The 25832-nt window shown below is 43.7% G+C and overlaps 1 protein-coding gene across 1 annotated transcript in view; it reads right to left on the bottom strand.

The window, feature by feature from the left end:
* Positions 1 to 24924, bottom strand: part of LOC129330709 (adhesion G protein-coupled receptor E2-like) — a 34942-nt gene extending 10018 nt beyond the window's left edge. The window contains exons 1-10 of the mRNA XM_054980865.1: positions 24853 to 24924; positions 19695 to 19771; positions 16227 to 16328; positions 14946 to 15123; positions 5278 to 5397; positions 4759 to 4958; positions 4106 to 4276; positions 3478 to 3672; positions 1388 to 1623; positions 466 to 532 (exon numbers count right to left, since the gene is read on the bottom strand). Of these exons, the coding sequence (XP_054836840.1) occupies positions 466 to 532; positions 1388 to 1623; positions 3478 to 3672; positions 4106 to 4276; positions 4759 to 4958; positions 5278 to 5397; positions 14946 to 15123; positions 16227 to 16328; positions 19695 to 19771; positions 24853 to 24892 (1386 nt within the window). The 5' untranslated portion in view covers positions 24893 to 24924. The remainder of the gene's footprint in view (positions 1 to 465; positions 533 to 1387; positions 1624 to 3477; positions 3673 to 4105; positions 4277 to 4758; positions 4959 to 5277; positions 5398 to 14945; positions 15124 to 16226; positions 16329 to 19694; positions 19772 to 24852) is intronic.
* Between the last annotated feature and the right edge of the window lie 908 nt (positions 24925 to 25832).

Here is a 25832-nt window from a genome sequence, read left to right as displayed (position 1 = left end):
TTTCTATTTCAGTCCTAGTCCGGGGTGACAATAAGAATTAAGGTTTCTGCCATCCAGCACTTAAAGGGCCTTCTTTTCCCTTACAAGTTGTAAAGCAGGGAGGCAAGATGGGAACTCCCAGTGGAATCTGGAGAGCTCCCTCCCTCCTTCCCTTCCCTTCCCCCATCTCCCGAAAAGTTGCATGTCTGAGTAGCTGGCCAGGAACTGGATGAACTTCCTTCTATGACGAGGAAGTTGTGTTTTGTTCTATATTTGTTATAAAAGTTGAACCAGTTTTGTTGCTATTTATAAATTTCTTCCTGCCTTATACTTGATAAAAAAATAATCTTCTCTGTTGCAAAATCATGTTAAAGAAGATTGCAATGGAATGTGAATCAGGTTCACGTTTCTCTGTGTAGGGTAGATTTTTAAATATCAATTCATTTTTCCTCATCTTAGAGAATACAAGAAACCATTTTTACCCACCACAATTATGGCACAGACTGGTCCCAGAAAGCTCCAGTGAAACCCGTTATCAGTATTAAGCCAACAGCTGAGGAAAAAGAAAGGAAGATCATCAGCAGAATTTTAGGAAAATCCTCATGTAATGAAACCGCAGAACAGTTTCTACAGAACATGTCTGGTACTCATACTCAATGAACTAGCATAGGCTAGCATTAATTTATTATCTCAGCTCTAATTATTGGAATTGCAAAATCACAACAAGAACTCCCAGCCTGGATAAACATTTGGAGATGTGATGGATTCAGTTCTAGGTTTCAGGACTGAGCAGTAGTAGTTCTAGGCATTGCTTGTTCTTGGCAGAACTTGTCTACCAATGCATCTTGATACAGCATTGGATCACATGATACTGTATACAACTTAATTAGATAGTATTATGTTCTAGACCTACCTTCCAGTCTTCCCCCACTGACCTGGAAGTCATTTCTTTAAAAGAGCCCTTTATTTTAATTTTAGCACAGCATTGGCTATGATGAATTAATAATGGCACTACACTTTGGATTATAGCTCTTTGCCTTGAGGGAATAATAATCATCACAAGAGAAGAATATGTCTAGTAAAGGACATATAAGGATATAGGTCACATTGCTCCTTCCTATATCCAAGATCACCTACCCATGAGTATCCCCGGTGCCACTAAAGAATATCAACTCATTATTTGGGAATCACTGTGACAAAAGATCCCTTGTTGATTTTATTACAGAGTCAGTCTAAAGATGTAATCTCAGATGCAAATATTTGGGGAAAGGTTCCATTTAAATGAACAGTATTTACTTTTGAGTAAGAAGATGGGGTGTGTTCCACTGGCAAACATGCTTTAGTCAGTAGGCTTTGAAAAGAGTTTTACAAAAGTTAACATTCGTTCTCACTTAAAACTAGCACTTACTTATAATGAGTCCCATAGGCCCACGGAGCACTGGCTGCAGAAACTGCTACTATCAGAGCAGGGATGCCATAGCCACAAATGTACATGAATACCCTCATGTGTTTGTTGGCCCTGCTGTAATTTGCAACTTTCAGATTCTTGACAATGAAGTACAGGTTCACACCTTCCAAGAACATCCACACAAAACAGGCCAGGAAGAGGTAATGCAGCAATCCAGCGATAACTGAGCACATGACCTGCATCAGAAATAACAGCTGTCTTTCCTCCAAGATTAGACTCTTGTATTGCTTTTGCTCTCTGAGTTTTGGATTAGAATCTGAAATGGGCTAAAACAAGCTTCTAGAATTCTACCATGCGGTATTGCAATAGAGCTGTTCAACATCCCAGTCAGAAATATGGGACAACCTGCTCTCGAGAAGTCAAAGCAAACTTCTTCCATTTTACATGATCAGCAACAGCTATGATCAGAAACAAATGGAATGCAGACCAGGCTTGATGAAAAGGTATGTTTTTTGCCCTTGCAACACTATCTAGAGAAGGTACAATGGCCTGGATCACTCTATATTATATCAAGTATCTTTCCATTCCTAATATCTCCCACAGAAAACAAACCATATTCATGGCTACTTGTACATGGCACATATGTAAAAAAAAATGCCTCCCCCCCCCCGCCCCGGTGTCAGAAGCAGTAAGAGGGACAAGAACAGACAGTAAGGTCTTCTAGGGGAGTGTGATTCAGAATTAGTGATCTGGCTTTGTAGCTGGCTTTATGCCGATCCAGCATATTCCGACTATGCCATGTCACATATGAAAATCCCAGATCAGATCCAGGGAACTAAACTTTACTGGGCTGGATTATTTGGCTGCAAGCAGCTGCAGCCAGCCACAGCAGAGGTGGAGCAGCAGTGAGCGAAGCGGCACAAAGTCGAGGCAAGCTTCGCACTACAGCAGGAGAGTGGTTCAATGCTGGTGGGAGAAAGGAGGCAGCAGACAGATCCCATCCTGCTCCTCCACTCCCTCCCAAGCTCCAAAAGAGCCCTTCAAGCCACCACCATCCACCTTTTAAACTCTGTGACTCCAGAAAGCCTCCCCTTCTTTCAGTTTGATTGGGATTCTTTGCTTTGACATTGTGGTTCTCTGTTTCTACGTTGGTTCCCTTGCTTCACTTTGGTTTTGTTGAGATTTGTTGGTTCACCTTGCATGGGAGTGGGACATGCATTTGGGACTGGCTTTTGGGCATGGGTTGCCTTTGCCTTGGAAATGTTTCCCCTATAGGAAAAATAGAGAGTGGCTGGGGGCAGCTTATTCAGGGACCCATAAAACTGAACCCCGGGGTCCAATCTTCCTGAAACTTGGAATATCTTTAGGGAACAGGAAGGAATAGGTTCCCTGCAAATTTGATTACAATTGCTTGAAAAATGCTCCCCCCCAGCCCCCGCCCCCAGATAGTTTCCCCCATTATTTCCCATAGGGAGTAATGTCCGGATAAATCCGGATTCTCTAATCAGATTAGAGAATCTTACCCAGATTTCAGGGATACCAATTTTGTTTTGTTGTCCCTGAAACCCCAGTTTGGATCACTCAGTTTTGGGTGTGTATCCCAAAGGCTTCTATACACTGTATGGTGTGTGTGTATGTAAAGAGAGAAGAATAAAGCTGGAAAGCACAATTCTAAAATCTACAGGACAGAGTCTCTGAAACTCACACATAGCCTTTCAGGATGCATTGTGTTGGAAGGAATGGACAATACAGTGTCATTTAATGCTAGTATAGACATTGGCAGATGAGGGCAGTAGAGAGTCAATAAAGGCTAGACTGGGTGCTTCCTGATCTTTTTTTCATCCACTCAACTGTCCCTTTGTTACCCAAAATGTTATTCTTATGGTTTGTCTCTGTTCTTCTGTTCACCATGAGGGTGGGATATGCTTTTACAATCTCTCTCCATCCTTTACTCTGCCTTTCCTATCTAGTATGGAGTTCTCTTACAAAAGAACTTCAGTTTCTTTTCTAAACAGCATGAACTTATTCCTCAAGCAGCCAGGCTATAGAATTTCGTTGGGCAGAGACCTGGCTCTCCTTTCATTGAGTACCTTGTTATATGTTTTGTCTATTCCTGCGATGAAGAGGATGTCTGCAAAGAAGAGGCACAGGCTCAACTGTAGGTGGATGAATGTGCTGCTATTTTGGATGGAGCGGCAGTATAGAAATGTGACAATGGATACGAAGAGGCAGATGAGTGAAATGATCAGTCCAACATAGCTGATAAAGAAGAGAATCAGATCCCCCTGGAACACAGAAGAGCTACTCTCAGACTTGAACATCGTCATGTGACAAACAAGTTTCTTTTACACTTCATCCCACATAAATTTGTTGAAGGAACACATTCTCAGCTGGCTTACATCTATTTCAGTCCACTCATTGCATTGCTTGAAAATAATGTGCCGAGCAGCTTGCTGAAAATATATTTAACGTAAGTATATTTAATGTAATGAAATAATTTATTCTTGAACTGTCATGGCAAGAAAGGGCTGGAGGGGTTCAAGACGGGTTACAAATCTCTTAAATGTTCAGTCTGAGGTTAGGATTGTTAAAAACAATAACATTCATAGCCTCTAAGTTAACATCAATAAATGGCTCAGCACTGGCTTAAGCTCCTGTTTTCATTCTTTGCTACAACAACAGGGAACGGAGACATTTTCAAACCTAAATACCACATACTTGCTTGGGCTTGGTGGCCATCAACACAGCAAAAGTAGACAGATACTGGCAACTGCATTTGGAATGAGAGACATTAGAATGGAGATGCCAGCAGCCTTCAGGAGTCCAGGCACCATCCTTGCTTGCAGAGTTCAAATGGACACAAATGGTCTCTTTCTGGGGATCCTTATCCTGCAAGGAAGGAGAATGTTTAGAAGGAGATGTCTGATTCATTCATTTATGGGATTTGTACCCTGCCTTGACTCAGTTCAAGACAGGTTACAACTCCTGTAAATAAAGTTCCCAAAGAACTAATAGTTATGTTCTCTACTAGCATACAGATTAGACAGCATTCAGTAAAACAGATAAGTGTAAGATGAGCTAAAGGAACTATGTATGGATTTTGTTTCAGATAGGCTACCATAAAGGTAAAAAAGGTTTTAAAAAAGGCTACCATACTTCCTCACATCTGGCACAACTGGTACAACTCTGATTAGCTTAACTTTGCTCCTGGGAGACAGTTCAGCTTAGGACATTAGGCCAGCTCTAAATCTTCCTTGGCATTTATGTTCTCTATCATATTTTAATATGTATTCACAGAAAAATATGATAAGCTGAACAGGAAAATGTGGTTAAAATTAACCAGGTGTCTTCAACAGACTTGATTCACATACCTCAACATGACGAAAAGTGAGGTTGATAGGGCTGGAAATATTTCTCATCCAGCTGCTGGTAGAAGCGCTAACTACCCTAGAGTTCATATGAATGTCTTCCACTGTTCTGCCATTTCTCAGAGTCATATTCTTCAGGAAAGAAGAATTTCCTAGGACAGATTCCAGCCCATTGTACGATAAAAAAGCCACAGCAATTAAACCTGTGGGAGACATAATGAAGATCAGGGTTACAGGAGGGAAGGAATAAATGGCTTAGGTGAAAATATATACATTTCTAGACACTGACTAGACCCTGGAAATAAGTGAAGCAATGAATTAAAGATGCACATCAATTTCTGAAGGAAGAGCCACATCTGCTTCAAGAGAGTGCACCAGGAGGTATACAGGCCAGCACATGCAAGGTGAGACCTCCATCCCTCCCTAAAAGCTCTCCTTTGCCTTCTTATCACCCTCCAGCATGCCTGGCTAGTAACATGATCTTTGCATAAATGTTACCTAGGAAATAAGGAGACTGCATACCTTGGGTTGATGTCCCAGCCACTGCACTTGAATGAATGGCCAGTTGGTCTCCTTGAGCTTCTAACCTGACAGTTTCTCTTTTGGAAATTTGTTCTTCATTAATAAGTTGTGTTTGAATCACTAAAATGTGCAGAGAAGGGACATGAGTTTCTGGATAAGCATCACAGCTAAAATCATACCAGTTAATGAGCGTACACTGCAATAAATACAGAGTTTCTACTGCTTTGTTATGAGAGAGAGACAGACAAGTAGTGCTTCTAATGGAGATATGTTTATATTCTACTTTTCAATTTAAGTACCAGAAAGTTAATAACCATAACATTAAAAAATCAATACAATTGCAACATAAAATTCTGCAGCAGCACCAACAGCACTAATATATTGCAAAAGGCAGCATCTATTAAAATTTAGGGAGAATTACATTCTTTTATTCTGGCACCTAAAATCCAGTGTCCTACATCCAAACTTGTAAAAGTAGAACTCAGTGAAAATAATATAACTACTACAGCCCACAGGGCACAATGTGGGTTCTACAGTGAGAGAGGGGAATTAGTGAAAATGGCTCATCTTCTGTAATGGTGGAATATCCAACTTTTGGTAGAAAACAAGGTTTGGATACAAGTAAGCAATAGGTTTGGTGTCTGTCAAGTGAGTAAGGAGAACATTCCACCACCAGGTCTCATTGCTGAGAAGGCGCACTCTCTGTGGTCATCCCCACATAACTTCTGAAGGCAGGGTCACCTGCTGGATATGATCTCTTACAGGGGATCTCAGATAGTTGGCAGGTTCACGTGGGAACAGGTGGTCCCTCAAAGACTTTCCTAATATTCAAATAGCTGAGCAGATGACTGAGAAAAAATGTAATTTCCCTCCAGTATTCTCACTACTAGTATTTGTATCCTGCTTTTCATTTAAAAAAAAGACAAAGTAGCTAACAAAAATATCAATTAAAATCCAAATAAACACAGAAAAATACAGAATAAAAGCACAAAATACACTTAACACCTGTTTAAATGAGACTGTTTTTAAAACTCTTCTAGAAAGCTATAATGTTCATCTCTGAAGATTATTAAAAAAACATTCTGGGCCACAGCTACTATTTGGAAACTCAGAAAGCATTTTGGGTTCAGTAATGTTTCCAGACTACGAACAAGCTTGGTATGTAAAGCAGGATCCCATCCAACAGAGCAAATCACAGTTCCCTCGGTCACCAAACCATCGCTTTCAACCTGTCTGGATTCAGTTTCAGACTATTAATTGGCCCCCAGCCTACCACAGCCTCCACTGATTCAGAACTAAGCTAAATGCCCCCCAGATCTGATGAAAAAGGAGAGAGTTTTACAGAAGCATATGACATCTCATTCCAAGCCTTCAGACAACCTCACCCACTAGCTTTACATAGATGGTAAATAGTACTTGTGTGATATCCAACTGGATAACTTCCAAATGTTAGATAAAGAATAACTCAACATTTCTCTCTGAAAGAACTAGAAAATCATCTTATGGAAGCATTATTAATATCCCCCAAACATGGACATTATCTGATGATTTGTGATTAAAAGCCACGGAATCATCTTGCAAGAATAAAAGGGTCATATATCTCCAGTCCACTTCTAGACTCAATGCAGTGAATTGGCTGAAGGTATTGCACCTTTGCGCAAAGGTTTTAGGAATCTAATTTATTCTATTAGGCTCTGCTTATATATTCACAAACACATTACCCAATACCATAAGTCTTCAGTGCTCCCTCATCCTGAGGAAGTCACACCCTACGGTGCTGCCCTGCACCTTTTGCCACTTGTGGGAGTGGAGAGAGATCAACAGTAATCTCAGGAGTAGGACATTATTTCCATAAGGAGAAGCTGTCAGTTGGTGAGTGAGCAATGATGGAATAATAGCATTTCTGAAAGTCATATAAACATTCCAACAACAAGTCCATCTCAAAATGAACAGTGATAGCTTAATGAGGACCTTAAAGGATGCCTGAGCAGCACAGAGCCCTCTCAACAGAGCCACTTTAGGGCAAGCCAAAAAATCCTGTTAAGATCTCTCAAGAGCAGCAGAATGAGAGCCTGAAGTCTCCATGTGAGGAAGTGATAGCCTTGCTAGCAGAACAGCTATAGGGTGCAAAGGTGATCTCATCTACAGAGGTGCTGTTCAGAATTGTCTCAGGAAACCCACAAACTTGATGTGCAGCTGACTGGTCTAAACCGTTTGTAGAATAATACAACTGGCATCTGACAGCCAACAGGCTTGGTTTACCTTGTAGCTTGAATACACAAAGGGACCACTGGTCCCAGAAGACCACACTAACAATTTATAGTTTTATTCTTCAAAGTGCAAGTGCGATGTGCAGATTTTCAAAGGAAATTATAAATTATGTCCTACTCCATACATAAATATTCAGAACCAATGCTCAGCAGTCGAATGTTGCAATTCCTATATAATAAGCACCAAGAGTCTGCTCCGATGAATACTAAATTCATTTGATGCAATGTCCGATATTAAATCTGTTGTTTCTTCTTCCTGTAGGCAAAAGCTGTCAATGAAGAACGACAGTGATATCCCCACAGCAGCCAAGGTGGAAGATAGGTCTCCCGGGTTGTTGGCAACGGGTGCACCAGCAGTTGTAACAGCCCGTTTCACATTGTTACGCTTTGTCAAGCCATCATTTAACGCCTACAATACAGAAATTAATGTAACACCAAAGCATCCACTCCATAAACAATACCAAAATAACCTGTACAACATTACATTACTTACATCTTCTTCAACAAGTGTCTTCACAATCACAAACATGTGATTCTTAAAGGTCAACTCAATATACATCCACTGTGTCCATAACAAAGTGGAGGTCTTAAAGCAACATTACACGATTTGTTTAAAGTGACTGGTGCTAATAAAATATTTACAAAAGTGCAGTGAAGTCTATTTCATTATTCATTCCTGCGGGAGCCAAACTCCCCAATCTAAAGATCCATTCAGCTTCCATGCGTAATAACAATTTTTGACTAGCTAAATTAGTTGCAGGATCTGCTACATATGAAACAGAGAATCTAAAATCCCTTTCACAGGGGTGAAATTGATTAAAGTGTTGTGTTAAAGGTGCCTCAAGAGCTCTGTTCCTGATTTTCGACATATGCTCTTGAATTCATATTTTCACTCGACATGTTGTGTTCCCTACATATTGTAGCCCACATTTACATTCTATTATGTAGACTACATTGGGGGTAGAACAAGTTGAAAAGTGTTTGGTGAATAATTGTTTTCCATTTTGGGGATTGATGATAGCATTTGTGTTTACCGAGCGAGCACACACATTACAATGCCCACAGGCATGGTGTCCTATAAGCAAGGGGTCTACATTTTTCTTCTCCCTAAAGTCTGAATGAACTAGTCTATCTTTCATGCTGCACGTACGTCTGTAACACACTGTGGGGATGGGGATCACAACCCGGAATTCCCTGAATCACATGCCAGTTTCCTTTAATAATTTTAACTATCTGTGGTGCAAGAGAAGTAAATTCAATGGACCATTTGATATTAGGTTCCTTGTCTTTAGTACGATGTACAAATAATTTCTCTCTAGGTGTGTTACAAGATTTTTCTTTTGCTCTCTCCATTACCCTTCTCGGGTAACCTCTAGCACTGAAAGCTTCGTCCATCCTTTCCACTTCTTTCCTAAAGTAAATTTCTCTAGACGAATTTCTCTTTATACGTAGAAATTGACCGCAGGGAGATCGATTAAGAGATCGATTATGGAAGGACTTACAATGCAAATAAGCACTCCTGTCAGTGCTTTTGCGGAAAGATCTCACTCCCAGCTTGTTCCCAAATAGTTTATACACAACTACATCAAGAAAATTAACACACTGCTCATGTACAGTTCCTGACAGTTTGACGTTATTGTCAATGGTATTCATCCAGTTAATCAATTGATTAGCATAGTCCCGTCCATCAATTATCATAAAGATATAATCAATGAAGCGCCCGTAATGGAGGATCTTTTCAAAATAAGGTTTGGTGGAGGAATTCAAAAAGGCTGTTTTTTCTAACTGAGTCATGTACAGGTTGGCAATACTGGGTGCAGCAGTTTTTAAAATAACTTTTTGCTGTTGTTTAGAAAAACTCCTATCAGAGGCAACAGAAAATGATACTTTCATTTCTTAGTCCATCATGCATAACTTCTTGGTTCAGTAAACTTGACTCTAGTCCTGATCCAAACTGCTGATTGAAGGCTTTGCACAAGTCTTCGCCCAGACACACCATGTGCTGATACGGAAGGGATGAGTCACTCAGTCCAGCTGCCAGTAACTCTCCTTTTTCTCTATCATCATAATAGCTTGTATAGGGGTAGATCTCATACCAAGGCAGAAAAGTGCATAACTAATAGGCTCCTGTATTACTCCCACACTATGGGGCTACCTCTCCAGTATGTCAGCTGGAGAGGCCTGCCCTGGATCCCTCCACTAAGGCCTTCACAGGGTGTAGATTGAGTAAAAAGTCTAATCAAAATTCCCCCACTCCCATCACTCTAGAGAACAACTAGTCTCCTGCTGACCCGTGCACATCCAGTGCTGAGTTCCACTGGAATAGGATTGTAGTTTTTATTGCAATATTTACTGGACATATCATCTTGGTTTTTCTGCCTTTGTAGTCCACTTTCACCACTATGGTATACCATGCCTTAGACAGGTTTTTTTCCCCTTTTAGTTGTGTTGTTTCCCATTTCTGTAATCCTAGTTATTGCCTTGTTGATTGGATATCTTGTGCTGCCTGATTGAATAAATTTTTATATCTTGTAATGCACCTTGAGTCACAGCAAGAAAAGCAGGCTTTAAATGAAGTAAATAAATAAAATACCTCCCCTTTTGGCTAGTCCCCACTTTGGGCGCAAAGGGTGCTTGTTAGGAAAGGGCTGAAAATAAAACAATATTATAATGCCCTCATATAATGCAGCTTCAGTTTGAATTCCGTATACAGTTTTGTTCTTTAAAAAAAAAAAAGATATTGCAGAGCTGCAAAAAGTACAGAAGAGGGAAACCAAAATGATTAAAGGTTAAAGAGTTTCATTTTAGAAAAAAGATGGCCAAGGGAGGGGACAGGTTTCTCAAATTATGCATGGGATATAGAAAGTGTAAAGAAAGCCACAGCCTTCAGTTTGCAAGACATTAGTAAGACTGTTAATGATAAGATGTTTCGGAGGTCATTAATTCATAGGATCACCATAAGGCAGAAGTTACTTGACAACACGTAACACACAGAGAGAGCAAGCAGATAGGGAGATGTTTTTCCCCTCTTCCATAACTCTAGAACTAAGGCGCACCTGATAAAATTAAGGCTAATAGCCTCAGGATGACAAAATGAAATACTTCTTTATTAAATGACTAATTAAACTGAGATTCACTGAATGACTGGCCATGAGCAGGGATGGCTTTAAAAGGGTATTTTGGTGGTGGTGATGATAATGATGGAGTAGGTGGAGGTGGAGGTCATCTATTTTCCACAGTCTTTCAGATGTTTAGACTAGAAGTTTTGATTCCTCACTGGATTTCATCTAAGAATCTAGGAGTCAATCAGGTACTGCCTTAGCATATGGCATGTTTCAAGTAGTGTGGCTATTTGCAACTGACCAGCTGTTATCCTGTCTATGCTGATATCGTCTATGTGGTTAATTAGTCCTTTTGGAATCACACCTAGCACTCCTGTCACTCACTACTGGAATAACTACTATAGGTTGAGTATGTAGGACGAGATTGGCTGTCATTATTTTCCCTTGTTTTGCAATCTAATGCATCCAATTTAGCTCATGTCCAATCTACAGTTCCAGCGCAGGATCAAATCAATGGGACGGCCCAGGTGTCTATTGCACAAATTATATTTCCACTATTTAGTTTCAACTTGAGTATTTTTTAAACACTTTTTATATATTCAGCACAAGTCCTCTTTTTCACTAGTATCATTAGCTTGCAACATCTTTCCATCCACAAGTTGTATTCCAACTGATTCAGTAATCTTCCCTCATTTTATTGATAGCATTGCACATTTTCAGTTCCATAGCTATATCTTGGCTAAATATTTGAACTGTATGCACTAGCAACTTGATTTCCTCTTCAGATTTTCTGTATAATTTAAGGTCATCCATAAATTGAAAGGGAGGTATTTTTTCTTCTCCCTTCAATATTTCATATCCACGATGTGTTTTATTCAGTATCATTGTTAGTGGCATAATGGCAATGACAAACAATAAAGATGACATGAAGCCACTTTGAAATATTTCACGTCTGATACTGACATCTCCTAGTTCCACTCCATTGGCTGTCAATACTGTGCACCATTTTCTCATTGTTGCTGACCAGAACTTTCTAATATTGCTGATGACTCTGAAAATTACTAATGTTTTTTCAATCCATAAATGCAGCGAGGAGACAAGCGACTTTTTGTAATCAATCCAGGCTATGTGCAAATTTGTTTTTGTTCATTATTGTTTTTATTATTATTATTGGGATTAGACAGAAATTAGAAGTATACATCAATGGCTACTAGCCATGGTAATGAGCCCCCATATTCAGAGGCAGTAAATGTCTGAATCCCAGAACTAGGAGGCAACATTAGGGGAAAGTCTTGGTCTCTATTCCTTGCTTGTTGGCCTTCTAAAAGAACTGCTTGGCTACTATGTGAATCAAGATATTAGATTAGATGGGTTGCTGGTCTGATCCAGTAGGGCTTTTCTTCTTGTGGTATTTATTTATGAATAAATGTACCAACAGAACCTTGATTCTGAAAAATCAGACATCAAACCTTTGAACATTAGATTTCCCAAACCAACACTATAGATTGCAAGAACTTCCAGGTTGCTTCCTGGCTAACTAAAAACTCTTAGTTTTATCTATGCCTGTGTCCACTTTTCTTGTGTTCCCACTAGCTAAAAGAGTGTCATCTTCCATTGCCAGGAGGGAGGTCTTTGGCCATTAAAAACAAAACAAAACAGACATTTGTTCCCATTGAGGAAATATCAGCAATCCAAAGGCAGGGTGGGGGATTGCTCAGGGAGCCAACTAGGCCATATGCCAGCATATCGCAGAGATATGCTGGTGGAAGCCAGAATTACACCAATGCAGAGCCCCAGTATAAGCATGCTGATATTGGCTGCCAGTACAACTCTGCCACAGCCACTCACTGGGGGGACACTGGCGTAAGGCCTTGTTCCAATGGAGGAACAGGCAGACCCAGGGGCATGGCAAGAAATCATTAGCTTCTGAAACCACTCCAGCCTGGGAACATCTTCAAGTCCAGCAGATAGCTACACCTGAAAAAAGCATGGCATGGCCCATAGATACCCATGCAAAGGAAAAGACCAACCCCCCCCCCCACCCACACACCTAACCATAGCCTCTCTCCAAAGACCTGGTGGAGCACAAGATGCCTACTACAGCTGCAACCAATTACCTCTCTCCCCAGCAGTGGAAAAACCCTCTCCCCAGCACCCAAACACTGCCCCCCCCCCAGCTTTATATTAAACCCAGTCCTACAGGTCAGTAGGTAAAGTTCATGGCATCAGACTTTGTCTCAGAGCCTTCTGCCCTGTGGACTTAGAGCACACACAGAATAAACACTTAGCACTACTAGGGGATCATTTAGCACTAATACCCAAGAGGGAGAGCAAAGTCCATGCTGGGTGGCTAACATGTCTCATTTTATACAGACTCACCAGAGCCTGAAGCTGAAAGGGTCACCACACACTGACAAGTAAGCCTGGAAGTCTGCACCTGTCTTCCCCGGTCCTCTTCTACAAGGCTGGGCACTGCCCTGGCAATGCTGGCACCCACAACCAAGGCTAGTGTGTGTTTTTGGGAGGGCAGCCTGAGCCAGCCCCTCCTGGCACCATGGCCCGTGTCATATAGTGGGACATATCCCCAGGAAGTTGTTCCTGGGAGGGTTGCCTGTGATGAGAGGGCAGGGGTGCTTGCAGCTCCTCTCTGGGCTGTTAGCACACTGCCTTGCCAGGAAGCTTCCCCTCTTGGTGGGGGACAGAGAGTGCAACTATGGCCTGGCAGCTGCCTCATTTTGCTCTGTGGACCAGCTGGCCAAACCCACAATGGAAAACAACAAATTCCTTAGAAGCACAAAAAAGTAAAGATCAGCACAAACCAAACATTAAACTGCACAGAATCCAAAATAACAAAAATAACACCTCTCCAAAACTCATCCCCTTAACAACTCCCAGGGGGAAAGGATGAAAGAAAAGCTACCTAGTAGTAACAATACATTAATCAGACTAGTCTGTTGAGAAGCACAATCCAAGCAAGATCTGCCTTGCCAGGGTCAAGCAAGACGTCTCTCCCAAGATGGAAGTGCAGCACACATGAGGCCAACGTAACAGATGACTGCAGTTGAAAATTTCCTTCTCATCCAAGCAAGACTGTGTGACTGGCCACGGCCACTCACCTGATTAGTCCCAGGTTTATGACTGGCTGAGAGAAATGCTGTTTCATGGGGAATGGAGAGGAACATTTTTAAAAGGGGGGCAAGCGGTCTCATTAAATTCCAGACAATTAATTCATGATGAGAGCTGCTGCAACATAGTGGTTAAGTAGTGGAGCTGTGAATCAGCCAGTCTCCTGGTCTGACTCCCACTACTGCCATGAGCTCTGCAGGTTGCCTTGGGTAAGCCACTCCTCTCAGCCCCAGCTTCCCAGCTGTATTGTGGGGATAATAACAACACTGACCTTGTTCACCATTCTGAGTGAGGCACTAATCTGTCCAGAAAGGCGATATAGAAGCACACTGTTATTGTTATTATTATTAAGGGAAGCCTTTGACTGTCTTAGATACAGCCTACCCAATCCAATGGCATGTAAGTTGGATAACTTTGAGGGTTGGCAGTATCCAACTGCACACCCTTACACAAAGCAGGCTGAAACTGATACAAGCAAGTGTAAGAAAACAATGCCAATGATATCTCTGACTTAGGCATTGCCTCCATTGTGGAATTGAATTGGTCATTTATTAAAAACATTTTTTATTCTGAAGACTCAAAGACTGCAACCTTTGCTCTTAGATCCATTCAGATTCTGCAGAAATTTCTGCCCTTTGTACATTTGCCTTGCTTCTTCAGTGTCCTTAGCTATCTGGTAAACCAAAGAGATTTCTGGGGCCTAGATCATAGGAAAAGGCACAAGTTACAGTCCATTTAGAAACAGTAACTTTCCATTGCAGGGATTAATTAGACAGTGATCAAGGAAGTTATTAATATCAGGGGAAAGTTTCCTTTAAAAGTTTTAGAAACTATATAGATTGTCCAAAGGAAGACCATGCTAACTGCACCCCAAGGTAGGGTTGCCAGCTCCAAGATGGGAAATTCCTGGAGATCTAGGGGATGAAACCTGGAGAAACCTGGAGAAAGAGGGGTTTGGGGAGGGAAAGGACCTTGGCATGGCATAATTCCATAGAGTCCACCCCCCAAAGTAGCCATTTTCTCCAGGTGATCTGATCTCTGTGGCCTGGAGACCAGTTGTAATTCCGGGGGATCTCCAGCTACTACCTGGAGGCTGGTAACCCTACCCAAAGGTCATGGTTCTTTGCCATGTAATTGAACTTCAGAAGCATAAAATTGGCAAACTGATTTTTTTTAAAGATAAAATGAAAATCATTTTGCTCCTTCTTACCTACTGATTTAGTAATCACAGTCTGAGTTGGTGTCTCTGGAGATGAGAGAGCTGTTGTTACAGCAGCTGAGCCTAGCCCTTCCAAAACCAGCGTCACAGCAGACACAACTTCCTCCTTTGTCTCAATATTCCAGAGGGAATTGTTGACAATGAGCTTTTCAAACGATTCTGCTGTGTCCTGCAGCATTACAAGAGGCAAAAATTACAAAAATTCAGAATGTCCCTTGATTATTTATAAGGATGTCACTGTCAAGAGCCAAAAGAGGATCAGGGATAATTGATTTTAAAAACTTGAACTTTTGTTTTAAAAGCTGGACAATAAATAATCATTGTCTTATGAACCAATAACCCATATGAAAGCTAACCCATATAGTGGCTATATCAGGTGGTGGTAAAACAGATAGTTCAGATGGAACTTTTAATCAAGGGGACAATGTCGTGGTTTTACTATCTATGAAAAAAACTGGGGAATATTTTATTTCATTGTTTATTGGTTGTATTATACTGTTTTTATTTATTTATTTATTTATTTATTTATTTATTACATTTCTAGACCGCCCTCCTCATTGGACGGGCTCAGGGCGGTGTAACAACATACAATTTATAACATACAGTTTAAAACAATAAAAACATTATAAATAAACATTTAAAAACATTTCATTGTTCTCTAGTTTTGTAATCCAGTTTTATTACATTGTTTATTGTACATCATATACTAGAATTTTCTTTATTTTCTTTATTTAAATTATAAACTATAAACAATAACATAATAACTATAAACAATAAACATACAGGATAAGAAAACACAACATTCTAAACAGAAGATACACTAACAATGCATAAATAAGTAAATATATATATATAATTTTTAATTATACTAGGATCTTTTTGCATGGTTCTCAAATTATGTAATCCATTTTGAGTCTCATTGAGAAAGGCAGCTTATAAATAGAATAATAAATAGACTATCAGAATGTACATAGTAAATAAGCAGATGACCCGTTGGGCTTTATTTGATTGTAGGTATGAATGCAGAGATCTAGACAGGTACAAGAAATAATGGCTAGGAGCAGAAGAAAATATCAACTGTCTGTCTGTCTAGTATATTCTGTTCAATTTAGCACCTTAGCAGTAGACTCAAGAAGTACCTGAAAACTGCCTCAGAGCCTTTCAGCCATCACTCACCATAATCTACAGTAAGATACCATATAAGAAAGACACCAACACTTTAGCAAGGGGAAGGTACAATAAAATGTCTCTTTAATTTTGAGTAAGTCTCACCTCCAAGGAAGATGCCAGGCTGTCATTTTCACAGGATGATGACAAGAGGCTGTAGGTAGACCCCACCACTGAGCAATAGAAGCTGTTATGATCCAAAGAATTCTAAGTGAAGAGAAAAAAAATTCTCTGTTGGCAGAGGTTAGCTAGTAAGAAGAAAAGGAAATCTGTGTAATTTTCAGTGGGTGGGTTGTGAAAAAATCTAGTTTAAGTCTGATGATGAACACATAACTCTGCCTAAAAGCAAGTCAGAGCACTGCCCTGTCTATTTTCCATGTTACCTACATCAACTAGGGGTCATATTCCCCCATTGGGGGCGGGGATCCCCTGGTCCCAGCCTCTACCCGCCGCCACTACTGGCTGGTGGAGGGGAAAGGCAGGAGGGAATAGGCCCAGGAAGCAAGAATCCTCTCTGGTAAGCATGCAGAGGACACTTTCCTGGTGAAGGGCATGCTCCTGTGCTTCACAGGGGCCAATTTTAGCCCACACTGGGCTGAATTGGCCCTGCGCAAAGCGCAGGAACATGCCCACTGCTGGCACAATGACATCACTTCCTGGTAGGGTTGCCAGGTCCCTCAAGTCTCCTGGCGGGAGACTGGGATGCTGGCTCTTACCCTGTGGCTGCTCCGGAGGGTCTGTCCGCGTGCACACAAAGCACATGCGTGCTCCCGGCGTACATGACGATATCATTTCTGGAAGTGACATCATCACACAGGGACAAAGGGTGCCCTGTGTGACGATGTCATGCATGCCAGGAAGGGACAGAGAGAGCAAGCAGCTCACTCTCTTGCTGCTGCCATGCCCCTTGTCCTGCTAGCGTCGGCTGCACAGGGGTAGCGGCAGTGGCAGCAGCAGCGGCAGCAGCAGCAATCACAGCGAGGGAGTGGGTTGCGGCAGCCATGGCAGTGAGAGCAGCCTGCTCTTGCCACCACTGCCTGCTCTCTCTCTGCTGCTGCTGCTGCCCACTCTCAAGGCGCGGGAGCGCGCCCCCCAGTGGGGGCGTACCATGCCCCCCGTGGAGGGGACGCCCCAGGGAGTGCACCCCCCCACCCAGTGAGTGGGTGTGGGGGGAAAGGGTGGGATCGGGGGATCCCCCATCCCGGGCAGAGGGATGGCAACCCTACTTCCTGGAAATGGCATCATCACATTGGTGATGGGAGAGCATGCACATGAAGTGACCTGGCAACCTTTACTCCAAGTGGCACTAGTGGCTTTCTAGAGTCTCAGGCAGGGGCCATCACCTATTAACCTAGGCACTTCTGCAGGCAAAGTGAGTTATGGTTCTTCTCCTAATGTACATTATCACATGAATAAGCAGAAAACCTTTTCCTGGACCTACCATTGCTGCAATAGTCTGGATAACTTTCTGATCCAAATAATACTTCCACAGGCAAAAATGTTTACTAGAAGAAACTGACTGATAAAATTTCTGGGCATGGTTTGCTACAAAAGAAGGAAGTGAAAGCAGTGTGAGTTAACTAAAGGCTTATTTGAAGAAGTAAGGGAGAAGTTTGAAGAAGAAAGGGTTTTTGAAGTGGTTTTGTGTTAGTTTCTCTTTTGAACAGTGCTACCCACACAAACAGTGGAATCCTGAACAGAGTTACTCCCACCTAAACTCAATTATTTCAACGGGTTTAGACTGACATAATTCTGCTTAGGATTTCACTGTAATCCTGCCAACCTTTGGTTTCCCATTTAGACTAGCGAGAATCCAGACGAGAATCATAACGGATCCCATAAGAAAGCTACAGTTTATGATCTCAGATTACTTCAGATTATGATCCCACCCCCATATTAAAATCTACTGATGTTTGTAATGCTGTGGGGCATTTTAAACTTGACACAGCTTAGGACCTCAGCATGTCTTAATCAAGAACTGTAGGCTTGGTTGGCAACCCCCACCCTTGACCCCAGGTGCCTGCTCCTGATACTCAATGAAACAATGGGAGCAAGGGGGGGGCGGGTGGACAGGCAACAGGCAATGATCTAGGAATTTCCAAAATCTCTTTTTGTCTTTTCAAATGAACATATTATTTAAAAACATTTTCTTGCATACACACAGCTTCACTGCATGACTGAAGGTAAGATTCTTGTTCTGTGGTGGCAGCTGCTGCTGAAATAACTTTTTAAAAAATCTGCACAAATAATCAGATCTCCAATGGACAATCAGAAGTCCTGATGGGCAAAAGCTTCATCTATGTATAAAAAACAGTCTGCAGGTGCCATGGCACCCACGGGCACCACATCAGGAAACCCTGAGTTAGATTAATAAGAAATGGTGTGACAGCAGGAGCGACACTACTGAGAAATCTACTTTATTGTATTTTATTGTTAAAAATACTATATTGCGTATTACTGTTTTTATGGATTTTTCACCAATATATCTAAGTTTCAGCATTGCCAGATCTGTGGATACTTAAAACCAGAGATTGGAGCCATGAATATATGAGTCAGATATTTCTACAAAACCTGAAAAAAGTCCCAGGTTTGCAGAAAAATCTGAAATCTACTCAAATCCACCTCCCAGGGCTGTTGTGAGGATAAAATGGAGGAGAATGGTGAAAGTGGCATTGAGTTCCCATTGTGGAGAAAGGTAGTGTATAAATGAAGCAAATAAATAATAAACGCTGCTGAATATGGGGGAGGGCAGATAAAAGGAAGGAGAGAATGAGGCAGAGAAAGTTAAGAATATGGGAGTTACCAAGAGTAGTGCGGGGAGGGGAACCCGGGGAAGGTGCAGTGCTCCCTGCAAATCCTTGTTGGTTTCCTACCATGCAATTGGGCCCAGCCCAGCCTGGTGACCCACACTGTGCAACTGAGCCAAGCACTATGCAGCTGGGGCCATACTTTTCCTGGATAGAGGTTGCCAGGGGGGCAGGAAAGCTGAAGTGGGGAGATAACGGTGGGTTGGCTGGTGGCTGGGAAGAACAGAAGGAACCAAGAAAATGAGAGTGGTTGGGGTCTGCCATGGAAGGGAAAGAGGAAAATGTGAGGAAGGGGGGAGGGGAAGAGACACCCCCCTGCAAGTCCTCCCGCTCATTTTATTTTATTGGGCTGTAAACCAACTTGGGGACTTTTCTAGTTGAAAAGCAGCATATAAATAAATTAAACTAAACATTAACAGAAGCAGTTTTCTAATATTCTCTATTTCTCTATTCTGTGGAACCAGCATGACTGTGAACCTCCTGATCTGAAAATTATATAGCAGAGCCTTGCCATTTGTGGATTCATGACTTGAGAAATCACTTGTTTGTAGTCCATGGTCTGATCATGTGATACAGTTTCCAGCCTCTTTAGTCCCACTGCACCATCATAATGACGCTTACACTTAAATTTTGAAGGAAATTTGGTCGTTTTGCTATTGGGAACTGCTTCCAATATTTGTGAATTTTGCCATTTGTGGTGATTCTGGGAATGCATCTCTCATTAATGGCAAGAGTCTACTGTACACATATAGTATGGCAAACTTACTTGTTTTGTTGCATTTAAACACTTCATTATATTGTCATTTTCTCTTAGTATATCAGGTCGGCAGTGGTAGGGAATTTCTGTGAAGGAGAACAGAATATCAAACTCTAATGACCATGCAATGGAATGGAAATTGCAATTGAATGTTAGATTGTTTATTGTCTTTGTGGATTTGAACAACAAAAATATCCTGATAGATCTGGCGTCATTATTATTTTCTGATCCAAAGTTTATTGCTTCTGATGTAGCCTATTCATTTATTTCTCAGTTTATTGGATTGGAACCTACATGCATTTAGGTTTCTCAATACTGGACATTAGCATGGGTTCGTAGTCCAGGCTTCATATAGAAACAGGCATTTTGTTGAAGGACATAATTATTTAAAGATGACTTCCCAATATTTCAGGTATGTACTGACCATTATTTTACTGATGATATTTCATCAAGGGCCAAACCAGCTTGATGAGACACGTTTGTGTGTTGGGACTCCTATGCATTTTTCCTAAATGTTGCTTTGCAGCCTTGCTTTCAAGTTAGGGGAAGAATCACTGGAGGCAGAGTTCAAGCCGTTTCGTCTCCTCTCTCTTCCACAAATTAAAAGAGCTCACCAAATGCATCATTGGATGTTGTGGGAAAATATATTGATTTGGATTCCTTTGAACAGCTCGGTCAGCACAATTCTATACCCTTTGCCAAAAGCACAGACTGGCAGGGATGATGGGAAGGAGACAGAGAGTGGGTGTAGCCAGGGTGCCTAGTGCAGAATGGGAGGGGGACTGGGTTCCTGAAGACACTGCTACCTGGCCCCCACATTGGCTCGACTGTCCCATGATCCTGTCCTCGCCAAACAAGTGAAGGCATTAGGGGTTAGGTATACCGCCCCCCCCAATATGGTGCACATGGAGCTGCAAGTGGCAGCCTCCCCCCACTCCCTGCTCACCATATGAGCAGAGAAGCCAGGTTAGGCAGAGCCTGCAACACAGCAGCCAAGGAATTGCAGACCTGGCCATGGGAATAGTGATCAGGCAAACTTTAATATATAACTAACTGGGGGAAGAACAATTGGGTGCAACAGGAAACACAGGCTGGGGCAGGGACACTATATACCAAGTCTGTGGACTATGCTCAGCCCAAGCTCAGACCCATTCTGCTGGCACTAGGAGCCTGCTGGGCACCAACATAGAGAAGGGGGGCAGCATGGAGCAAGACTTCCATGTGGGTCATGGCCTCAGCCCTGCCTCCCAAATGGATGTAGCCTGGACAACTTCCAGTTCCACAGCAGGCCCCTTCAGGAGCAGCCCAGAGACCTTGGCCTGGATGGCACTGTGGTGCTGCTCCAGCTCTCTGAAAAGGTGCTATGGCCTTCCTAGGCTGCACTGTTTCTTCAGCAGGGGGTCAAGCTATTCCTCCACATGCTGCCGGCCAACCAGAAAGGAAGAAAGCCAGTCAGGTATGAATGGGAAGCAGGAAGGAGGGTGGGGAGGCATCAAGGTATGGACAGCAATTGGGTCATTTTCCTGCTGCATGCCCATAAGCTGAGCCTAAGCAGACCATGGGGCCGTGGTCAACCATTTGCCAGCCCATGGCTAGGACTGACCCCACAGAGCAGCCATGGCTCAAGACTCCAGGCATAGTTGGGCTGAACAAACCAACTAGACAGGGAAAGCATACCCAGGTGTCTCATCATCTCCTCTCACCCCATGCCCACACTAACTCACGGATGGCTGATTCAGGATACCCAGAGGGCTGTCTGGTGCTAAGCCATGGGCCCTGGGGCTGGCTGTGTGAGATCCCAGTGCTGGCTTCTACTGTTGCTGGTCTGCTGGTCTGCAAGGTCTTCTCTGTAGATAACATTGTCAGCAACATCTCTGTTGGCAATGATGTCAAGCTCTGGATATCTGTGGGGCCCTCTGTGGAAGTGGCTGAGATCCAACTGGAAGAACCCAGGCTTGCTGGAGGTGTTGAGCTGCTAGCCTTGTATATATATGTAGTCTGTGTTGTCTCCATCTGGGTCTGAAGGGACTTTGTTGTGGCTGTGACAGTGCTTGTCACCTCTGTAATAGCTGTAGGATGGCAGTGAGAAGATCCATAATGGTGCTGCCTCCCTGGACTGGGCCTGAGCTCACAGTATCTACTTATCACCTTGTGTCTATCTACGACCTGAAGCATGGCAGGGCCATCTGGGCAACACATCCTCACCAGGGACAGCAGCTGTGCCATCTTTACCAGCTTCCTAACAGCACAGAGGGTTCTGACATAACCAATACTGGGGCTCACCCTCAGACACCCTGGCACACACCCCCTCTCAGCCAGTAGACCACTTTACCTGTATGCTGCCAGTCCTCATAGCAGGACCACCTGTACACTCCCAGAGGGCCAGTATGGCATCATCAGAGGGAAGTAGGTGCCTGGTGGTGTGGCCCAGCAGTGGCACTGTTTCACTTCCCAGTGGGCATCAGTTGCTTGGTGCTGTGGGCCAGCCCCTGTTTCCCACATTATACATGTGGGGTGGTGGTGTCCACAAGACATATTGGAGGATCCCATCTTAGCATTACTTGTCAATTGGCTGGAATCCCCTACCACCCATAGCCGTGGCATCACAGGACACACACACCTGTGACACTACAGTTGCTACAGACACTGCCATGGTCCATACGCTTTTGGATCCATTGGCAGTGGGACAGAGACATTGGGATCACCCAGGAGGACAACTTTTGGATGCCAACTAGCAATGCCAGATCTGTAGATCCTTAAATCCAGAGACTGAAGCCATGAACTGACAAAACAGATCTTTCTACAAACCTGACAAAAAACTCCCTGGTTTACAGAAAAATGTGAACCTATCCACTCCCAGAGAACCAGCATGGCATCAGAGGAGGGTAGTAGCTGCCTGGTGGTGTCAGCGCCGGATCTAGGGTTGCCCGCGCCCGGGGCTCCCCGTGCTGCATGATGATGTCACTTGGGTGACGTCATCACGCAGGGTGTAACAGAGGCAGCGTGTGGGTCTGGGAAGCCGCCCGCACCATTCGCCTCCCGGCGAATGGCGCGGGCGGCTTCCCAGCCCTCCACGCTGCTTTCACCTGCCCCGCAGGACAGGGGGCAGCCGGTTTGCTGCGCACCCCCCTTCCCTGCAGGGCAGGCAAAAGCAGCGCAGGGGGCTGCAAGGCTGCCCGCGCCATTCGCCTGCCCCGCGGGACAGGGGGTGGCCGGCTTGCCGCGTCCCCCCTTCCCTGCAGGGCAGGCAAAAGGCAGCGCGGCGTGGGTGGCCCCACAGCCTCCTGCGCTGCCTTTTGCCTGCTCTGCAGGACAGGGGGTGCGTGGCAAGCCGGCCGCCCCCTGTCCTGTGGGGCAGGCGAAAGGCAGTGCGGGGGGGCTGCGAGGCTGCCTGCGCCCTCTAGCAGCTGGCAGCTGCTCCCGGCACCCCCTCCCTGGGGGCGCCAGGAGCAGACTACCCCCCTGCCCCCCCTCAATCTGGCCCTGGGTGGTGTGGCCCATCACACCATCAAAAATACATAGAGGGTTTAAAACCCCCAAAATAATAGGAGTGCCTGCTGCTTTAAGAAACAAATGCCCTCATTGGCTATTACTAGACAACCACAACTGTATTGCCAGTATTCAGGCAGTATATCCAGTATTTAGTTCTGTCAATAAAAGACAGGGAGGAGCAGGTCCCTTTCCAGGCCTTTTTAGACTTTGATGGAGGTCTTATCATGGCCAGGCCTGGCAGCAACCACGGAGCATCTTGCCACTATGTGACTTGCATGACTCTCCCAGGCCCAGCTGCTTGCCAGTTCGGTGTAGTGGTTAAGAGCAGCAGGACACTGATCTGGAGATCTGAGTTAGACGTCCCACTCCTCTGCTTGAAGCCAGCTGGGTGACCTTGGGTCAGTCATAGCTCTCTCAGAGTTCTCTCAGCCCCACCCACCTCACAGGGTGATTATCATAAGGAAAATAATAACACACTTTGTGAACTACTCTGAGTGTGGCATTAAGTTGTCCTGAAGGGCGGTATATAAATCAAATGTTGTTGTTATTGCTGCTGTTCAACAGCAGCCAATCTGCAATAGCCGGTCTGGTGTAGTGGTGAGAGTTTCACATTAGGATCTGGGAAACCCACGTTTGAATTCCCACTCTGCTGTGGAAGCTCACTGGGTGACCTTGGGATAGTCGCGTGCTCTCAATCTAATGAACATCACAGGATTGTTCTGAAGATAAAATGGAGGAGAGAAGCATAATGTAATCTGCTTTGGTTCTCCATTGTGAAGAAATGTGGGGCATTGTCAAGATGATGGCAGCATCTTGCCAGACTCATATCAGGCGGGTCAGGGGGAGCTGGAGGTTGTGATGTTACGTTTATCTGTTGCAGCCGTGGTTCTCTACTCTCCCAGGATGTGAATTCTGTCTAGACTATGCTGGTTCCTAGCCACTGGGAAAAAACCTTCAACTTTTTGTCCTCCCTTGTGCAGATAGTGACCAACCTCTAGGAAAGGTGGGGGAGGGAGGGAGGTTAGCCTGTGAATGATGTAAGCTTATGAAATGTGATTGTGTTTCATTCCTGACAATTGTCCTTTGTAAGATCATGATACTAAAATTTTCCAATAAAGCTTTTCTAAACCAGGGGAGTCTTTTGGGAAGATTCTTGGCAGATCCTTATAGGTATATGTTAAATAAATAAATAATAAATGGAAATGGAGATGGGGGACAGATAAAAGGTAGAATGGTGTGTGGGAAGGAGAGAAGGAAGCAAGGAAAGATGAGGATATGGGAGTTGCCAGGAGGAAGGAATGAGAAAATAGTGGAGGGGATTACAGGGTGAAATGAAATGCCCCCCACAAATCCTTTCAGGTTACCCACTGCTCAACTGGAGCTGATGGTCAGCACCACACAACTGGGCCATAATTTCCCTAGGTAGAGAGTCTGGCAGTGAGCAGGGAGGAGAAGCAGAAAAGGAAGAGAGGCAGTGGTGTCTTTTAGGAAAGTGAAAGAAGAAATGGTGGGGGAGAGGAATGAGATCCCCCCTTCAAGTCCTTGCAGGTCCCTCACTTTTTTCTACTATATTTCTTACCTGTTATCATTTATATGTAAGTTTTCCAGATTTTACCCTAGATACTTTTGACACCTCTAACAGTAGAAGACCAAGGCTAAAAATGAATACACTTACCTTCACAAATACACTTATAAATTCCTACAAGGGTCACCATCCTATATCCTTTTTCACAGGCACAGCTGGGCACAGTATAAGGAGTATCGTCAGGGTCACAGTCTAACATGCTGCCACTGAAAACACTGTCTTCATAATCCTCTGGATTACAGCCTGGAAAAAATAAACAAGCAACTTCACTGGCAAAAATTCAGCTCCAGCTAAATTGTATAACATGCACTTTGGATCTGAAGCAAAGCTAAGCAGTGAGATAATGTGTGTGCTAGGTCTGCCCAGGTGTGCCTAAACAGGACACCTATTTAGTTTTGAGCCTACTCATTAGCTATAAAATAAATCTTAGAGGTGGAGGAGTAAAGTGAGCCCAGAAAAGGCACTGTAATATACCTTAAAGAGAGTGTCACATCGATTTTAGACGACTCTGTGGTTCCCAGGTATAGACATGGGCACGAACCGCATTACGAACCAAAAAAACCCACGAACCACCCGATCTTCCATTCGCGATCCGGCAGTTCGTGAGTGTCCAAGTCCAACGAACCAGCGTTCGTTAGAGGCGTGGTTCGGTGCGTTCTTCCGTGGTTCATGAAGCCAGACAGTCAGGCACCATCAATCAATTCCCTTGGAAATGGAGCCTGGGGAATGCCTGAACTCTGTCTGCACTCCTTCTGTCGCCCTGGAAACCCGAATGGAAGCCCAGCTTACCTTGATCGGCAGGTCTTCCTTCCAACCATGGAGCTGCAAAGTGGTTACAACCTGGGTGAAGACACTCGGGGGAGGGAGGGGGAGGGGTGTTCTGTAGCCATGGGCACTCTAATCTCATCCCTGCAAACCCTGATAGGCAGCTATGATGGCCAACCACAGACCTCCTGTGTTGCTCAATAGGCCCTCAGCTTATAAAAAGCAGTGGGCTCCCAGGCTGGGTTTCACTTTCAGTGAGCAGTGGAGTGTGACAGAGCTGTTGCTTGCTACTTGCTAGCCTTTGG

This window comes from Eublepharis macularius, chromosome 5, assembly GCF_028583425.1.
Source record: "Eublepharis macularius isolate TG4126 chromosome 5, MPM_Emac_v1.0, whole genome shotgun sequence".
NCBI lineage: Eukaryota > Metazoa > Chordata > Lepidosauria > Squamata > Eublepharidae > Eublepharis > Eublepharis macularius.
This window is presented reverse-complemented; position numbering and strand designations above follow the sequence as displayed.